This window comes from Camellia sinensis, chromosome 12 (genome assembly GCF_055761805.1).
Source record: "Camellia sinensis isolate YWXY chromosome 12, ASM5576180v1, whole genome shotgun sequence".
Classification (NCBI taxonomy): domain Eukaryota; kingdom Viridiplantae; phylum Streptophyta; class Magnoliopsida; order Ericales; family Theaceae; genus Camellia; species Camellia sinensis.
In genome coordinates, this window is record NC_138972.1 from 106,122,948 (window position 1) to 106,142,913 (window position 19,966).

Genomic DNA, 19,966 nt, shown 5'->3' on the forward strand with positions numbered 1-19,966 from the left:
CCGATCTGAACTAATGAATCCTGTTCACTTGTGGACGGGAGACATCCAACCATACACAACTTTATGAGTAATGTTATCTGTTACAGAAAAATTATACAAAAAATAAATAAAGAATAACAAGTGTTGATTTTTTTTTTTAATTTATAATTTAAGAAAAATGCCCATCAAAATGACTTAAATTCTTAAAAATGACAATGGCATATTGTTCTAGTCATAAATTTTATATAAAAATTCTATAAAAAAACAAACTTTTCGTAATTTTATATATATGAAGAAAGCATGGACGATGAGTGAATATGCATGGCAATGGCAATATTTTGGACAAGTCTATAAAATAAACCAACCTACCAACCAAACAGATGGGCATTAATAAATAAATAAGTACCCTGTTGGCATATGCACATGTTCTTGCCCCCTCTTTGTACAAGTTCATGAAACATATTCATTCATTTCTTACTTTAGTAGAAATTTTTCATCTGCACTAAATAAAACAAGAATCCTAGAAAGGGAGATAAATAATAAATAATTGAAAGAACAAAGGCATATAATAATTAGCCATCAATCAACAAGAAGTACATTATTATTACAATTATTATTAAGCAAGCAATTAGTACTACTAAATTCAATTAGCAAGCCAAATGCAAAGTCTTGGAACACAAGAGAACTTACTGTTTTTTCAAAATTAATACACAAATTATATATATATATATATATTTTGCATTAATACAAACCATAATACACGCTCAATCGCCCTAGTCAATCATCTCATTTGCTCATTGTCGCCTTTTTTTTCTTTTCTTTTGTCGCGATGGATTCAAGAAGATCAAGGGAGAAGGCTGGTGGTGATTACTACCTACTTCAGTTTGTTCTTGCATTTTTCCATGGCCCTTGGTGCTGAAATTCCAATTATTAATACACATTAATAACATAAATTTTCACTAAACTATACACAAAATAAACTTATAATATGTAGGCTAACTTCTACTACTAATTTTAATCCAATGGAACTAACCGAGTCCTTTGGCCTCCGTTCCTTTCATTATACGCAGGCGTTTGCAAGAATTCATGAACATTCTGATTGAGATCACAAATTAAGCAATTAATATACAATGTGTATGATATGAGAAAATAATATACATGGGTGAATTTTTATCAGATTTTATTATCATTTTTTTAAGATAATAGTAGTCCTGTACTTTGGTCTTTATGTTTTTTTAGTTCCTGCAATTTCCATTGGCTCGATTTTGACCTGAATTTATAATTTTGTCTCAATTTGGTCTAATTGATTACAACTCTTAACATTTTTTGTAGAAAATATGCATATGAATGTCATGTGTCATATCTATAAAAACAAAATTATAAAAACTTATTCAACTCAGTGAATTAATCTTTACCAATTTAGTGACAATTTTTCTTAAAAAACACTAACAACATTATCAATTGGATCAAATTGACATAAAATTTAAAATGAATATTCGAAATTAAGCCAATCAATAGTGTAGGACCAAAATAACACAAGGAATAAAATATAGGAATTACTAGTATAATTTACTCTAAATTTTATTATCATTAGATAGACAGATAGTGGAGCTACATTAATAATTATGAGTGGGCTCCAATACCTTTATATTTAGAGATAATTTTTTTTTTTAAAAACAAAATACATGTTTAAATATAGTATTTACTCTATGATTTAGATAAATATTTGTTGAATTGCTTTGATATCATTAATTAGATTGTTTTGATTTATTAGTGAAAATATGTAAGGAAATTACTCCCAAGGGACATCGCCAAGGAGCATCCAGTCACCATCAATGTCTTCATAGGTTGGGACATAATCAGAACCACTCAAAAGATCTATCAGCCTTCTGTCATTCATGAAATCTTTCATCCCTTGGGATCCACAGTTTCCTTCATCAACAAAACAACCATCCGCAACAATTAATTAATTAATTTTTTTTTAAGTCAAGAATAATCACCATAATTTTAAAATAAATAAATAAAAATTCTTCACTTAAGTGTCTTTTGGTAACATTTACACTAAAAAAAAAATTAAATATTAAGGCCTGGCTTGGATATTCCAAAAAAATTTAAAAAACCAATAAGTTACTCAAAAAGTTAAAAAATTATCACTATTCACCCAAAAAAAATATTAAAAAATTAATTTTACATAATCTTTCTTTTCAAACAATCATAATGGCAGAGTAGGCGGAGCATTGTTGGAAAAAAATTGCACTTATTTAGGTGTACACATAATATGGTGTTGTTCGGCCCGTGGGGGCCATCACAGATCCCGTTTTAATAATCTAAACCGTTGAATGTGTAGATCTCGTCGAGTACTACATATCTGCCAAAAATCACATTGATCGGATATCGGTAACTATATGATCAAATCAGTTAAAATTAATAAAATGGATAGTGTTACAGTTAACGGTTGAACAAAAATTAATCCGATCAGATAGTTATCAATATCCGATCAACGTGATTTTTTAATAACATATAGTACTCGACGATTTCTACATATCGAACGGTTTCAATTAGCAAAAACGGACCCGTGGTAAGCCCTCATGGGCTTAACAATACCTTCAATTCACTACCTGAAAGCCAGGGAATCATCTCCCCTCCCCCACTGGCACCCACTGTCCGTTACCGTACAGCTATTCCATCACTTCCATCACAATCTTTTTCTATACATTAATTTATACAATTTTTTAATACATATTTTTTCATAAAAAGTCAAAAAATTAACCCAAACATCTATATTTTTTTTCTCAACTTTTTAGTCCAAAAAGACAAAAAGTACACTTATTTAAGACACCCAAAACAACCCCTAAATATATGTTTATTTTGGATATAAATAAAAATTAACCAATACGTTTAATACATACATATATTTTTCCTTAAAAATTTGTTTTAAAAACAAGTGAGAAGGGGCTGGATAGAGGTTAGTGCCAACAACAGCCGAAGTGCCAACAATAACAAAAGATAGTGGCTAGAGGTGGTTTATTGATCGTTAGAGATAATTGCTAACCTAGTGGCTAGAAATGTTTTTCGGCCATGGGAGCTAGTAAGTGGAGGTAATTGTTGATCACTGAAGATGGTGGTCAGAGGTGATGGCCAGTGAAAATCGTTGGTGATAGTGGTTGGAGATGGGTGTGGCCGGTGGTGTTGATGAGTGATGGGTGGTTGCTAGAGGGATGGCAGAGACAGAAATGAATGAACACTTTGAAAATAAGAATTTTGTAAATTATTTACAATTTTTTAGAAATAAAAATAAAAATCAAACAAAATTTATTTAAAATTTTTAAGATTTTATAATTAAAAAATATATATATAAATATATAAACGCCATCAAACAAGTTCTTAGTTTTACATTTGAGCCAAAAAAAAAAAAAAAAAACAGTTAAAATGATGAGAAATTTTACTATACACACCTCTACCATATACATTTTTAAGTTATGCCATTTTCTTAAATAATTATGACTAATTTTATTTTTTAATTATAATTTTATTTAGTTAAAACTCATAAAATTTTTAGTTATATCTCATATTTTGTTTGGTTATGACTTATTTATTTATTTATTTTAGTTATGACTCAGAAAATATGAAATTATATTATTTTATTATTTAATTATAAAGTACATACAGTACACACCCTTAGAGGGATAGGATATATACCATAGTCTTCTCTTAAAATTATTTAGAATGTGTTTGTGATGATCTAAATAAGTATATTATTTGACTTTTTATAAAAAATTATATAAAAATTAAAAAATTAATATGATAAAAAAATAAATAATAAAAAATTATACAATAATGCTTGAGACCACTAAAAGTGGTGTTCTAAAAGCACCACTAGTGATGTGGTAGTGGACGGAGTTCACTGCTTGTGTCTTTTTTTTTTATTATTATTATTATTTAAAGTGCTTGCCAACTCATTAGTGGTACTTTAGAGCATTACTTTTAGTGGGATGTATCATTAGTAATATAATTTTCGATAATGATACATCCCACTAAAAGTGGTGCTCTAAAGCACCACTAATGAGTTGGCAAGTACTTTAAATAAAAAAAAAAAAAAACAAGACACAAACAATTAGTCCCGTCTACTATCACATCATTAATAGTGCTTTTAATGGAGCTTTTACGGCACCACTTTTAATGGTGACAAACATTATTGCTAGTCGGCATTGGCGCAATAATAAGATTGTATAATGGAGATGTGAGTGGGCTCCATGAATTTGGGCTAGTTTTTTAAACGTTAAATAAACTATCAACACTGAAAGGCTGATAACAAATTATATTAATAATTTTTTAATTTTTAATTAAAATATGAGATAAAAAATTAATATATTTTAAGTAATTTTTAATTTTTTATAAAAAGATATACAAAAAATAGAGAAAAAAAGAAAATTTTTAATTTTTTTTTTATATAATTTGATGACTTTTTGACATTTTAAATAATTTTTTAACTTAATCCAGGTTTCCATTATAAAATTTGGATGAAATACCATTTAAACACATATTGAATCAGTTGAGGGCTAAATTAATACAATTGAAACCATGAAAATTATAAATCAATGAGACAGTCATAAAATAATTACATTATACATAGAAGATTTTTTGATGCAATTGTGACACATGGAAAATATTTCAACCAAACACAGAAATGATTTGCACAATCCACAGAGGAGACTTGCATCACCATAAAAATGAAATTATTTTTCCACTGATTCATTGAAACACAATTTCTCCATTGAAATATTAGAAATCAAAATGACACGAAATGCATTATTTTTTAAAAAAATTATTTTATAATTACATTTATGTTGAGTCTATAATGTATGGACCTGACTCTTCTCCAGTGCAGAGGAGAGTTCAGTATTGGTGGGCCTTAATTCGGACCCATGCTGATAATTCAAACCGTTCAATATGTAGAACTCGTCGAGCACATTATTCCTGTAAAAAATATGTTGATTGGCTATCGATAACTATTTAATGAGATCGCATTTTCAAAATAATTTTCAAAGTAAATTGGGATGAAATGGTTATTAATATCCAATCAATGTAATTTTTTGCAGAGATAATGTACTCAATAAATTCTACACATTAACAGTTTGAATTATCGACATGAGCCAGAACTAAGGCTCACCAATGCTGAACTCTCCTCTTCTGCAACTAGAGAGGAGCCAGGCCCATAATGTAAATGGGGATTCTTTGATATATATATATATATATACTTACCAATGGTGAAGGAACTAAACATGTTTGCCAAAGCATGAGAGAGGTGTTGATAAGTGTTGTACATCCTCAAGTCCACCTTACGTAGGTAAGGTGCACCATCCATGCTAACCTTCACAAACGCTGCTGTTGCTGTACCTGCACCTGCACTAACCTCATCATGTACCTCCACGCTGCTGCTCTTTTGGACGGCCAGGATATTCTTTCGGAATGATCGGACCGGTGGCCAACCCACAACCTGTGCCCTGAAAAATAATATTCCCAATATTCAAATATTATTATTATTTGGATTATTTCATGGCTTTAATCAGCAAGAGCACTTGTTAATTAAGCTTGTGTTAACATAGAACATTTGTCAACAAAATCTTATTTATTTCTCGGAAAAACAGAATTTGAAAAAAAAAATCCTATATCATTTTATGAATATTGAAGATAATTGAACATGGGGTTTATTTATTTATTTTTGTACAGAATTGATAGGGGTTGGGATATACTTCTTGTGAGATTCATCATTTATCTTCTTTTTTTTTTTTTCTTTTTCTCATGTGAGTGTCCGAGTAATCCTTGTAATTTCTTGTTCCACCTATAATAAGTAATTAATTATTGGATTTAAACTCTGAGGTAGCCTCAAAATAAGAGCTGTTTATAATGATTCTCAATCAAAATTATAAGAAATGTGAGCTCCCCCCCTTTTTTTTTTTTCTCTCTCTCTATATATATATATATACACTAGTGGGTGGCACACACGATGTGTGTGCAATTTAAATAAGTAGGAATAATAAAAAATAATAATGAAATTAATATTATAATGTGTACTTAGCTTAAGTGGTATGAGTTCTCGTACTTAAACCCATTGCCCATTTCTTTGTTTATTTAACTTTTTTTTAAAAAATAAAAAATACTGTCACATGGCATGAGGAGAGTAAAACTTTAGGACACCATAAGAGGTGTTCACTTTATAATAGTAAAAATATATTTAAGCTTATTAAAAATTGATTGGCCTAAATTTGATAAATGAGACAAGTAACACAAACAGAAATCAAATAAAAATTTAAATCCACTAGTATACAATATAGAATAAAAATTTATATATATTTATAGTCGTCATTTCACTATGATCTAAAAATAATTATAATCTAATACCAAAAGGTACAACACTTCTACTATTAATACATAGTAGTGAAGCAACATAATAAAACCATGAATTACCAAAAATGCCCTTCTCAACAAAGCTAACCCTAATCATCACATGAACATGCAATAAATTAAAAAAAGAAAAAGAAAAAAAAATTATGACAAGGAAGAAAGATAGATCACATACTTGGCAGCAGGAGGCTTTGCAGTCACCTTGGATGAGAGGTTGAGCTTCAAATCCATATCTTCCTCAAACCCTCTCTTCCCATTATTATTAGTACTCATCACCACCACATGATCTCCTTCACCTCCTCTTCCACCACCCGGTAAACCTAGCCGCAACTCGGTCTCCTCAAAATTCAAATTTTCATTCTCTTTCTTCATTTTCCGGCCACGTTCCATGATTTTCCCTCGAAACAAACAATGCCCTCAATTTGTTTTTTTTCCCTGTAGCTCTTGGCTTCTTTTATCTTATTATGCTTGATGTTGAGCTTGTTGTTCTCCGTTTTCTTGGGTTGTGACTTGTGAGAGAAAGTAAAAGTTGTGTTATTGCTATAGACATAGCAATAATAGAGGGGACTTGGAAAGGAAAGAAGGGTGTGTTTGGCCTCAATCGGTACGGATGGCTTTTCATTGCATTTTTTTTTTTTTGTTTTCGTTTTCGGAAGTGATGGAGATCCTCTTTTCCCACCATCCCTATCACCTCCACACACGTGAACATTGGTAATTAGAGGAGAAAGAAAAAAAAAAAAATTAGCCAATCACAGATCAAAGGGAGTCGTGGGGTGCTCACCTGTGGGATCCAAATCATTTTTTTTTTTTTTAATAATTTTTTTGATAAATTAGGTGTTGACACATGGATAAATTGTGAGGTAACTTTTGAATTTTGATTGGATATATCACGGCTTTCTGACGTTAGCATTCCCATGATTGTGCGTGCAGTGAAGTTTGGCATCTACTGTTCCGTTTGTCTTGAAGCAAAATTTTAAAGAGAAATTATAATTCAGTCTAATTTTAAAAAAATAATTACATGATAAATTTTATGACCGAGATTTTTTTTTAAAATCTTGGTATTATGATTTTATGATATAAAGAATATTCAATATTATTGGTGAAAATATTAGAAAAAATTATATTTTATTGATAAATGATGCAAAAAAAATGAGATACAAATAGATCAGACTGAGGCACGGATATCTCGTTTTCTTTAAGGAGATCAAGCCCACTACGGTAGGAAGAACTTAAATACCGATGCAGCAGTTACAAAATTATGACTTGTCCCCTCCATGATACAACAGCCCGACCACTTGTCATATGGTTCAGGCCAACTCTGCACAAGATAGTGAACCCAAACCTTCATCAAGAAAAACACCCTTCTTTGCTAGTAATCTCTCTCGTATAGAAAATAATTTGTGTGTGTTGGTGTAGAAAAGATTATATGAGAGGGACTATTTATAGGCCACTAGGACCGATAAGTTATACAAAAAATAAAGATGATCATTAAATTAGAGAAAATAGAGTAATTCCAAAAACTAACTCACCACCAAGTTCATGAATTCTAATTACTCTCCATTCATGAACAAGATAAGAGGTTACCAAAGTAATGAAACTTCATTCATGAACAAGATAAGAGGTTACCGAAGTAATGAAACTCCATTCATGAACATGATATATCAATAAATAAATAAAAGATATTAAATGGACCAACAATCCCCCACTCATTTTAATACGAACAAGGATAAGAGAGATTACCAAACAAAGATAGACTAGTATGCATCATGAAGGTATGCTCCGCATTGAACCTTCATTAGTGAAACAACAACCTCTACTCCAGAGTCAGTAGTGGTCTCAGACTTGAACTATGACTGCTTAGGGGAAATAAAGTATTACTGCTCACATATAATAGTCCAGGTGTTGACATGAGCTTTACTAGCCAGCACATTACGGCCTTGTGCTAATCTCAGTTTTCATGAGCATATTTGAGAATAAGCCTTGTTCTCATAGAGAGTGGCCCCACTTTCATGCTCACATAGGTAAAATCTGTCAAGGATGTTCCTGTAATTGACACACCCCACTCAACAAGAGCTACAGAATTTCATTAAGAGTATAAAAATTCAACCCTCCAACATTACAAGACAAATGCACTTACACCATAGGGATGGATAACAAAATATTAAAGAGTGCATTTTTACACCCACCATATGATTATTTCTTCTCATTGAACCTATAGTTACAGGATCGATGGTCCCTAAGTTGGGTATCCTCATACATGATTTATGATTTTATAGGCTTTAAACCCATCCCCCTTCTAAGGCCTTGGTTAACGGATCCACAAGATTATCACAAGATTTTATATAATTCACAGTTATGATTCCATTACTCAAATAGGATCTCACATTACTGTGTTTCCTTCGAGTAAGTCTGGGTTTACCATTATAAAAAAGGTTGTTCACTCTACCAATAGCAGCAGCGCCATTATAACGAATTAACACAGGAGGAATTAGTTTTTTCCAAAAAGGAATTTCACGTAACAAATCTCTCAACACTTTAACAAAATTGAATTTTTACAGCTTGCAATGCATGTCGTAAAAAATCTTTCACGGTATGCACACAAATGCCGTTATATGACATGCCGTAGAAAGTTGAGCATCATTTACGGCATGCAGGTAAAGTTGTAAAAAGTAACAAATTAAACATTAATGACATACAAAGTATGTTGTATATAACTTTTTACGACATTTTTGTCATGCCATAAATCATCATACTTTCCATGACATAGTTTTGCATGCCGTAGAAAGTTATTTTTAATATATTTATGGCATACTTTGTATGCCATATATGATATTTTACGGTATTTTCTTGCATGTCATAAATCATCACTTTTCACGATATAATTTTGTATGCTGTAGAAGGTCATTTTTAATATATTTATGACATACTTTGTATGCCGTATATAATCTTTTACGACATTTTCTTACATGCCATAAATCATTACACTTTTCACAGCATAATTTTGCATGTTGTAGAAAGTTATTTTTTATATATAATATATATATATTGGAATATAACCTTGCCTACAGTATGTAAATAGTAGCTTATAAAATGCAACCTGTTAACAAATCAAGCAGAAACAACAATTATAAAGTAAGCAAAAAAAATCTAACATCCATACACCAAACAACCTGTATACTAACTTTCATCCTCAACTTCTATCATATCAAGTTGATAACAACTTCAAACATACAAATCAAAAAAAATATTCAAATCATAAGATTCACTAATCTCTAAAATACGACTTTAAACATCCAAAAAGTATAACTACAAATTGTAAATCAATTAGTCTAATATTTAGTCCAAAAGAATGAATTGCTAGGCCATGCAACTATACTTCCTATTGCATCTTGAAGATCATACATTTCATGAGTAGAACGAAACAATGACACGTTGACTATTATGTGGTTCACCCATACTTTCTAACATAAAGGTCCCAGAGTCACATGATGTACTTTTGACTTGGGATCTCTTGATGCAATTTGGCCTTCAGCAACCACCAAGTTCATCCCCTCCCAATGCAACAACTTGCATTTGACATTCTCTAAGCTTGACACACCATTGCTTTGATCCTACAAAAATTAAGAGTATATAAGCATACTACATAACATTCATTCCATTTACCAAGTATTAGTTCAACAAAGGAAATAAAAGTGTCAAAATGCCTCAAGGAGAACTCACTTGTATATGTCATCAATGTCAGAAAAGAAAATTTCAACTTGATGAATACATATTTTGAGGTGGTCACACTTATGAGTACTCAACCTAATGAATTTATAAAAACTAAATGGACATTCTAATTCAAGTGGATCTCTAATAAGCCCCTCAGTTCTTCACTAAAGAACACAAGAAGATGATTTTGGAGTCCTCATTATGAGAGTTGTATTAAAAAAAAAAAAAAACACAGATCTGAAAGTGTAAAAAAGCTATAATTAAAACCGTGCTAGAAAGCTATGCATGCCGATGCAAGACAAGAAATATATTACTGCCTACCAAGACTATTGTATGTGGAACACAATTCTGTGTCTTCTATCTCGATACATAAGATTATGAATCAAAATTCACGTATTTCAAAATAGTCATCATTTCTTACAGTTAAGATTGCGTTGAAATTAGAGAATACAACCCTAAATGCAAGAAACACAATCGTGTTCCTTCTGAGACCATTGAGCTATTATCCAAAGAGCATCACAATTTTTCCTTGGTTTCCTTACCCAATATAGGGACTCTCTTGAAAGTAACAGCTAAAACTCATAATCCAAATTCAAGACAAAGCATTCTTACAATTTATTTCAGCTTTTGCCTTTCTATTGCTTTGCCTAAAAATTTCTTCCTCCTAGCTAAAGCACAATTCTCAATGCTCAAAAAGTAATAATAATAATTATAAGATCAGAAGAACAGTTGAAACTGCATTTGGCTCTAGATAGGGGCTGCAATTGTATATAACTCTGCATTTTGAAGATTTGTGATTCTTTTCCTCATATTTATTGTCATTTACTATTACTACTACCAGTTATATTTATTTAATTGTCAATGAATAGAGTACTAAAATTGGTTAAAGGATTGTTCTACCAAACCATGCTATTTTAATAACAGATCTTTCAAACTCAAACTCAAGCAATTTGGAATTTGTTTTCCAAACCCATGTTTTGAAAATATGATTGCACTAAAGTTTTGTTCTCAAACTATGACTTCAATCATAACAATTGAGACTTCAAAAAAGAGCATAACTTACCATATCTAAACCAGTTGGAAGGTCTGCAATTGAAGAACCAACACGTTTAGATAATTTCATAGCTTCAATAAAAAACCATAAAAACACTTCATTAAGCATATAGCTACCACATAATTCCAACAATTAAAGACATGAAGAGTAGATAAAAATGTTCTGAAAATACTATATTTCACTCACTGAACTTGGAAGGTTGTCATGAGGAGTAGATCGGAGCTTCTTTGGAAGGGATTGGTACCCTACAATCAAAGATAAACATGCAAGTGATTTAAATATAAAATAACAAATGATTTGAATCAAAATTTACTTGAAATAAATCATCAAACATTATGTTATCATGTTTAGCTTTTCCTCTTACATCATTTTGCCTTATTTCTTTGATAAGCATGGCTCTTATCTCATGAAGTTGTTGTTCTAAGTCCAGTACCTTGCCTTCAAGTTTTCTCACGTGCTCATTTTGGTGTACTTGTGCATCAACCTTAGATGGCAATGCCCCAAATCCCAGCCCTCGTACACTCCCACGACACTCGGGACCAAAAGTATGAAAAATTGCATAATCTTTTATAGATTTTGGACCCTCATCAGTAGAAGCCTTATGAAGTTCTTGAACCTTTTTCTAAAAATATAAAGCATGTCTTAATAAATTGATGTGAATGCAAATTATTAAAAAAAAAAGAAATGATGTAATATTGGTACCACAGTTGCATCAAGCACTTCATTCATGCATTTTCCTTCCTTCCTTGTATGCCCTTTAATCCAAACATCAACTCTTGATATGGATGATGGTGCTCGACTTTCTCTTCTCTAGAAAATAAAATAGAAAATGAAAATCAACATGCTTAAAAACAATCTCATAGTAACCATACTTAATACCCAATTTACAAAACTACTTAAATCACTCTTAAATTTACCATTTCATCCTCTGATCGTGTATAACCTTTACGACTCATGGTGTGTAAGAGGGTTTGGTTTTTCCTCATTGCCCTAAATCTTTTACTCTTTGCCTACATATACAAAAGAAGAATGTCATAATTTATATGATTAATAATTCACAATTGAATCACTATGAAAAAATTTGTTGGTTTAATTAGTTCATAAAAGCTAGAGAGTTTCTATGAGGAAACTTATCTTAAATTCTTTGGAAGTTCGTTGTTTCACAAATGCTTTCCATTCAACCATTTCTACATTATCAGGTTTGGTGAGGACAATATTGTGTGCTAGCTTAGCACTTTTACCAAGAGGTCTTATTTTTCGTGATAGTTCAGAATTGTGTGAGCGCCATAATCTGCTAAGCTTTTGCATGATGAATTTCCTATGGCAATCATGCATTTTGAATCTAAGCTGCATTTGCATTTAAACAAAAATTTAGTGATTACGAAAAACACTTGAGTTGATAGTATAATAATGAATTAAATAAATATATGTTACCTTCACATAAGCCCATAGCTTGTCTTTAACCTCTTCTAGAATATCAGGCCATCTCTCTGTGGTTATTGGCACCATCTCTCGTGCCAAGATCCCTTCTAAAGTCGATAGTTTAACTGACTCAGGTCCCACAGGCTGATTCCTTTTATTGAAGTCCATTTCATCACACTTTTGTTTTCCTTTGTCATGCATCTTTAACTTTGATGCCCCCCTAGTTTTCTTTTTTGGTACTTGAGTGGAGTCTACAACTCCTTCAATATCATGTGATTCAACATGTGGAGAAGTAGAACACTCATCTGAAATTCTAAATGATGCATTTCTTCTTTCATTCATTGTCGCATCAATTATAGCTTCACGCTCCTTCCTAATTCTTTTCTCAGCTTTTTTTGAACTTTGTGCAATACACAAGGAAAAATAAGAAATAATGTGGACAACAATTGGTTATAAATTCAATTTTATGTTAAATGAGAAATAAGGTACCTCTTCACTCATCTTGCTAGTTGACAATTTCAAGATTCAATTGTTAATAAGAAAATAAGCATTCACAACAACAATCAGATCAACAAAACAAAGGGAAATCAGATTTTTTGGCAAGCATAATAATAAACCTTCATCGTTAAATAAAGAGCAATTGAAAAACAAAAAATAAATAAAAAATCACACAGGTGATGGACCACTAGCGTAAGTTGCAGGGCAGTTACTAAGACACCAGTCCGGTAAATAGTAACTAAAATATGCAAATGTATACAATTTTTCTCTAATATAAAATACAATTAGCACTTCTCTAATAAACTCGGTAATAAAAAAATAAAAATAAAAAACAAAAATTTACCATTATAAGCAATTACCCCATGCATCAACGTTGTTCATGTAGGGCAAAGGTCTAATGTGGGTCATCGCAACCAAACAAGAAATTAGAACACAACAGGGTAACTTTTTAACAAAAATATCAAATCAATGAAAAACTTTATACATCCACATGTCACTAATGATAAGCATAAGACAATCCATCCACAGGTCACTAAGAGTAGCTATACAACTGGGTAGTAGTACCAACAAACAATTAAAGTTCAGTGGACTGTCTACCAAATGATACAAAGAAAAATTTAGACTTCAGCAATGTATGTAGAAAGGAAAAAATAAAGAGAATGACAAGTAAAGGGGAACTAGTTAAGCCTCTTGAAGGATCTCATTAATCATGCAACACTTCCACACCCTCACAATCCATCCTCACGTAGTACTCATCTTCATCATTAGTATTTGCACCAAGTCTAGATGCATCTAAAGGTACAGATGGCATATAGGCATCTTCATCATACATATCCAAATCACGAAAGCCTCTTAAAGGTGCTTTAAGTACAACTTCCCAACTAGATGTATCACTATCCTTCAAATAGAACACTTGTTTTGCATGTGATGCTAGAATGAATGGATCTCTCTCAAATGGATTTCGTCCTTGTTGGATGTTGACCAATGTAAATCCATCTTCAACTTTGACACCGTTTCCAGTAGTTGCCCAATCACATTTAAATAGAGGAACTTGAAATTTGTAGTAATCCAACAAAATTATGTCTCTGATAACCCCATAGAAACATATTTTTTCAATAACTTGTGCAATGTCTTTCTTACTAGATCGACAAATAGTTTCTGCTTCAATGGAAACACCACTATTTTGTGTGGACCTTTGGACATCAATTGCATGAAAGCGATGCCTATTAATGACATAGCCCAAATAAGAAGTTGCATGCTTTCTTGGGCCAACTGCAAACCATTTCAATTTATCTGAAACCTCATTACCACATGATTCAATCTTTGCTTTCAATCACTGAGAAAAAGTGTCCATTTGTCTAGAATGTAGTAGCGCGGCATCCCTCAAGAAACGTCTGTCCAAAAACTTAAGCTCCTCCGCGTGCATTCTAATAAGGTAGGCAAATTGTGAGATAAATATATCATATAAACACTAAATTAGTAATAGATATTTATGTTATCATACTTACTCTAAATATGGTTGGACTTCAGAACTGTTTATCAACACACAACAATGAGCAATTTGTAACATATCATCAAGTATCATGATTGAATTTCCCAAAGTAATCGGATGTCCTTTTAGTATTGTTGCATTTTCAAATTCTTGATTGCGGTTATGTCGAGCACCTATTTCAGCTGTTTGCTTCATGTACCCACTACAAAACTGCATGCACTCTTCAGCTATATAGCATTCCGCTATGCATCCTTCAGGTCTTGCACGATTCCTAACATATCCCTTAAGTATCTTCATATATCTAGACCATAATATAATTAATATTCAATTTAATACCTTGTTTGACAAATACATCAATAGATATACATAATAAAAAGTGATATACAACTCACCTTTCAAATGAGTATATCCAACGAAATTGCACCGGTCCACATATGCGAGCTTCTCGACCTAGATAGATTGTCAAGTGAACCATAATGTCAAAAAATGATGGAGGGAAGAACCTTTCCAACATACATAAAGTCTCAGCAACATCTTCTTCGAGTAGTTGTAATTTATTCCTATCAATCACTCTTTGACATATTTGATTGAAAAAAGTACACAATCGGAATATTGCATTCCTTGGTCCCTCTGGTAAAAATCCTCTCAACGCTACTGACAACAATTGTTGCATCAAGACGTGGCAATCATGTGACTTGAGGCCTATCAACTTGCACTCTTCTAATGAAACACAATTAGCAATATTAGAGCTATAACCATCAGGCAATTTTAAATCACGTAACCTAGAACAAAAGATCTGATTCTCGACTTTTGAAAGTGTATGTAATGCCGGTGGCAAATAAAAATGAGTCCCTCTGTCCTCCGCATGCAATTTGTGTCTAATGCCCATTTATTCCAAATCTTTACGAGCTTTAAGGCCATCCTTTGATTTCCCCTTCAAATTCAATAGTATGCTAATGATACTTTCGCAAACGTTTTTCTCAATGTGCATTACATCCAAGTTATGACGCAAAAGTAATGCCTGTAACATCAATTAAATATTCATTCTATAAAAAATAAGAATAACAAATTCAACTAATTTTGAAAATAAGAATTCTACTTTCTTTAGACTTACATTCCAATATGGTAAATTGAAAAATATGGACTTCTTCTTCCATGGTTGAACGCAAACTGGCTCTTTTTCTTTGATGATCTGGGACTTTTTACTTTTTCTCTCATTTGTTGCTTTTCCCCAATTATTTTCAATGTCTTTAACTACACCGAAAACATCAGATCCATTTAATGGTTTAGGCTTCCCTCGAAGTTCTTGCTTTCCATCAAACCAACTTCTTTTCATCCGAAATGGATGGTCGGGTGCAAGAAATCGCCTATGGCCCATGTACAAAGTCTTTTTACTATTACTCAACCATTGTGAACATGTGTTAGTGGTACATATTGGACAAGCAACTTTTCCCTTTATGGTGCATCCAGCTAAGTTTCCATAAGTTGGAAAATCATTTATTGTCCACATCAAAATAGCCTTCAAATTAAACATGGAGTTGTTGGCTGCATCATAAGCCCTGACACCATTAGTCCATAATTCTATTAGGCTTTCTACAAGCCACTCTAGATAAACATCTATGTTGTTGCCTGGTTGCTTTGGCCCTGGAATTAGTAATGTCAACATGATATTTTCCTTTGCCATGCATAACCATGAGAGAAGGTTATATGTAACTAACATCACTGGCCAGCAACTATACTTTGAGCTAAGATTGGCAAAAGGATTAAACCCATCTGCTGAAAGACCAAGTCTAAGATTTCGTGGATTTGATGCAAAAGAATGACACTTTTGATCGATTGATTCCCATGCCAATGAGTCAACTGGATGTCTTATCTTGCCATCTTGGCTTTTGTAAGAGGAATGCCACGTTAATTGTTTTGCCCTCTCCTGTGACTTGAACATCCTTTTAAATGTTGGTATTATTGGAAAATATCGCAACACCTTCACAAGAACCCCTTTTTTAATCTTCTTAGTGCGTTTATCTACTTTCCAACGTGAACAGTTGCATTTCGGGCATGTCTCCTTAAGCTCTAAATCTTTTCTAAACAAACAGCAATCATTCACACAAGCATGGATTTTCTCATATCCTAGATCAAAGGTTTTGAGCATCTTTTTTTTTGAATATACAGATTTGACAAGCGTGTTATCTTCTGGCAGCATATCAGACACTATTCGAAGAAGTTCATCAAAGCTTTCATCTGAATGATCATGTGCAGCTTTATGCTTGTATAAAGCAACAATTGTTGAGAACTTAGTGTACTTTGTACACCCTAGATATAAAGGAGTTTCAACATCTTCTAATGATCGTGTTAATTCTCTCTCTCTACTTTTACTTATAGACTCTGCAAAATCATCATCTTTTACATGCACGTCTCTGAACATCTTATATGTATCTGAAATTTTAACATCTTCCTGATGTGACGATGCACTTAGTTGTTCCCCGTGAAGGAACCAAGAAGTATATTTAGGATCCATCCTTTCTATGACCAAGTGCTCGTACACAATCTCGCAAAATTGGTGAGATAGATTTCGACAATTTCCACAAGGGCAAATGATCATTTCGGGATTCCCTACATTCGCCTTAGATATATCTACGAATTTGCGTACTCCATCTAGATAATCCTTCGACACTCTGATAATTTTACATCAAAATTTATTATTCCAATAAAATGACCATATAAAAGCTTAAAAGTTATTGTGTTTGAGAAAAAAAACCTTGAAAAATGCACCCAGGATTTATCCATCTAGACCTAAGTAATCTCTGGATCTGATTGTGCTCAAAGCTACATGTAATCTCTGGATCCAAACCCAAGTAAATGAGTCCACATCCAAACCCAAGTGAAAAATAAGGTCAATTTGTTGGAAAAGAAAACAAACAAACAAACAAATTTGAAATTTTATTTTAAGAATATAAAATTAATTTATAAACCAATCATATTGTAACACGTATTAACAAAAATTAAACAAAATATAAAAAATGAGAAAAAAGAATTGCATAGGGAACTCACAAATGAAAAGAAAGTCATAATGTATAGCTTGACAATGATATATACAAATGCAATCACGAAAAATCTCTTATTTGATGCTGAATTTTCTAACACATTTTATTATATTGTAATATGGGGGGGCGAATGGGAGGCGACGGCGGGACAATAGTGGTGGTGTCGGAGAGAGAGAGAGAGAGAGAAGATGGTGGTGATCTGTACGTTTTGAACCATATGACATATATATAGATGGGTAGTTTGATCAAATTTCAAAGAAAAGCCCAAATTTCAGTTGCAACCAGAATTATAGAAGATATGGTTGCAAGGGAAAGATTCCTGAACAAGATCTGAATGCCAGAATATGAATTAGAAATAAAAAAAAAAATCTATTGCTACAAGAAAAAAAAAAGCTACAGAAAAAAAAATTATTACCTTTAGACAGTACCTATGAAGAAATAAAAAGCTACAGAAAGATGGAAGGCATTGCACCTTGACACAGCTATTTTTGTAATGCATCAAAATCAAAGATAGGTGCAAGGTAATGCATTTTGAAATAATGCTGGAATAATAGTTATATATCGAAGTACAAGCTCAGAACAGTATTAGTGGGTGTCTATAGCACTCAGTGGTCCATTTCATTGGGGGGAAAAATTGGGGTATGCCACATGATATGGGTTCTTATTCTAAAATTCAGGCTAAGAAGAAGATAAGAGGACATAGGAATATTACACAATGATATATCTTCTGTTAACCTAGTAAATATAGTAAAAACTAAAAAGTAATAACTAAGCAAAGTTGAATGCCACATTCAGGGTATTTGTGTTCTCTTATTCCATCAGTTCTTCCTACTATGAGTGTGTCTACACTCAGATTACTTTCTTTTTCATTTCACATAAATGAACGGACTTTGGATACAGAGAAAGGTAAGGTGGAATCAGAGAAGCATGATAAAAAAGATCTTTGCTTGAGGAGTGGTTTTCGCTCCTTGTAAGCCAAACCCCATATTCAGCTAAGAGCAGAAATAAGTAGAGTTTACTAACTGTAAAAAGATAAACAAGTAGAGATGATTTGATTGATTTACTTAGGCCTGTTTTTGCTTCGAAGCAGTGTGGTTTCAATTCTATATAATAACTTGGTCAAATAGCGCAATTAGTTGCTTATGGAATAATAATCATTGTGAATGAATACAAGGACTAAATAAGAGGTCTTCTATGTGAAGTGTTGAACTCTTAGATTTTGGAAACGAGTTATATGTGATGACTGAAAAGAAAATTGTTTTTGAAAATTTTAAATTAGTTTGTCTTACTGACTTTTAAAATTTTTAATCCAATGATACAGATGTGTAGAGCCTGAGATGTTGAAATTAAGCCGGCCATTTTGGGAAGATGTACAAATAAACAGAGCTTTTACAGTGTTGCTTCAAAAAGTGGAGGTCGCCTTTTGTTCATAAGCTCCTGTCTCTCTATGAATCCATGCTACTTGAGATCATAAAGTTGAAATGAAACTGCAAGGGAGAAAAATTTAGGTTAATTGAATAGAAATCAAATCAAAATAAAAAATCAAAGCCCTAGAAATCAAAATCAAAACTCTAGAAATCAAATCAAAATCAAAGAGAGGTGAGAGAGAAGAAACTGAATTAATTGAATAAGGATGCAATCCTAGGCTCTCACCGAATTAATCCAAGGCTCGGAATTAGAATCAAATGCCAAGCTCGGAATTAATCGATTGGTGCTCGTGTAACTAACATCATCGGAGGGGCAGTGGCTGGTGGTGGTTGCTGGTGGTGCTGGTTGCTGGTGCTGGTGGCTGGTGGTGGTTGTTGGTGGTTGTCACTGGAGAGAAAGGAGAGAGCAGGAGAAGAGAGAGAGAGAGAGAGAGAGAGAGAGAGAGAGAGAGAGAGAATAATGTGTGAGCTAATAGATTGCTATAAATTTGCTAAAAAAAAAAAAAAAAACCTGGGATGCAAAAAAATTGTGTAATTTTAACAATATTAATAAATAAAAAAAATTTGGAGTAGAAAATTTTAGAAAAAAAGATTTAAGTATAAGTTTATAAATTATTTTTGTATTAAAAAACATCTAGATTATAACTACAATATCTAGTTAATTGGAAAAATAAATAAAAATTTGCCATATCTACTAGAAATTTATAAATATTTAACAATGTCTAGAATTTTTTACGGCATACTTTTGTATGTCATAAAAAAATTGGATTGAATTTTTTTTTTTAAGAAGTTTTCACGACATTCATTAGCATGTTGTGTAAAATTATAATATTTTACAACATGAAATGTATGTCGTCTTAAGTGAAAATATTTTACGATATATTTTTGTAAGTCGTGAAAACATATATTTTTTACGGCATACTTTTGTATGCCATAA

The 19,966-nt window shown here is 32.1% G+C and overlaps 2 protein-coding genes and 1 long non-coding RNA gene across 3 annotated transcripts; all 3 read right to left on the bottom strand.

Annotated features, from left to right (window-relative positions):
* Positions 1 to 526: 526 nt before the first annotated feature.
* LOC114282904 (auxin-responsive protein IAA16) lies at positions 527 to 7,071 on the bottom strand. Its single transcript, XM_028225675.2, has 5 exons — positions 6,560 to 7,071; positions 5,242 to 5,483; positions 1,776 to 1,911; positions 1,013 to 1,074; positions 527 to 894 (listed from the first exon to the last, which is right to left on the bottom strand). Exons 1-5 carry the CDS (start codon positions 6,772 to 6,774, stop codon positions 854 to 856), a joined length of 696 nt encoding a protein of 231 aa, XP_028081476.2. The 5' UTR covers positions 6,775 to 7,071; the 3' UTR covers positions 527 to 853.
* An 8,379-nt stretch (positions 7,072 to 15,450) lies between these two features.
* On the bottom strand, positions 15,451 to 17,160 carry LOC114282940 (uncharacterized). The gene is made up of 2 exons (XM_028225736.2): positions 15,676 to 17,160; positions 15,451 to 15,582 (listed from the first exon to the last, which is right to left on the bottom strand). The coding sequence occupies exons 1-2, from the start codon at positions 17,158 to 17,160 to the stop codon at positions 15,451 to 15,453; spliced, it is 1,617 nt and encodes a 538-aa protein (XP_028081537.2).
* A 1,876-nt stretch (positions 17,161 to 19,036) lies between these two features.
* On the bottom strand, positions 19,037 to 19,417 carry LOC145804701 (uncharacterized). Its single transcript, XR_014346957.1, has 2 exons — positions 19,256 to 19,417; positions 19,037 to 19,089 (listed from the first exon to the last, which is right to left on the bottom strand). It is a non-coding gene; the product is annotated as an uncharacterized LOC145804701 (long non-coding RNA).
* Positions 19,418 to 19,966: the final 549 nt, after the last annotated feature.

Coding starts and splice junctions, on each gene's coding strand:
- LOC114282904 (XM_028225675.2), bottom strand. CDS start 6,774: ATGGAACGTGGCCGGAAAATGAAGAAAGAGAATGAAAATTTGAATTTT. Junction 1,912..5,241: donor GTTTAGTTCCTTCACCATTG/GTAAGTATATAT, acceptor TTGTTGATGAAG/GAAACTGTGGATCCCAAGGG. Junction 1,075..1,775: donor CTTGGCGATGTCCCTTGGGA/GTAATTTCCTTA, acceptor GATCTCAATCAG/AATGTTCATGAATTCTTGCA.
- LOC114282940 (XM_028225736.2), bottom strand. CDS start 17,160: ATGATCATTTGCCCTTGTGGAAATTGTCGAAATCTATCTCACCAATTT. Junction 15,583..15,675: donor TCAATTTACCATATTGGAAT/GTAAGTCTAAAG, acceptor TTGATGTTACAG/GCATTACTTTTGCGTCATAA.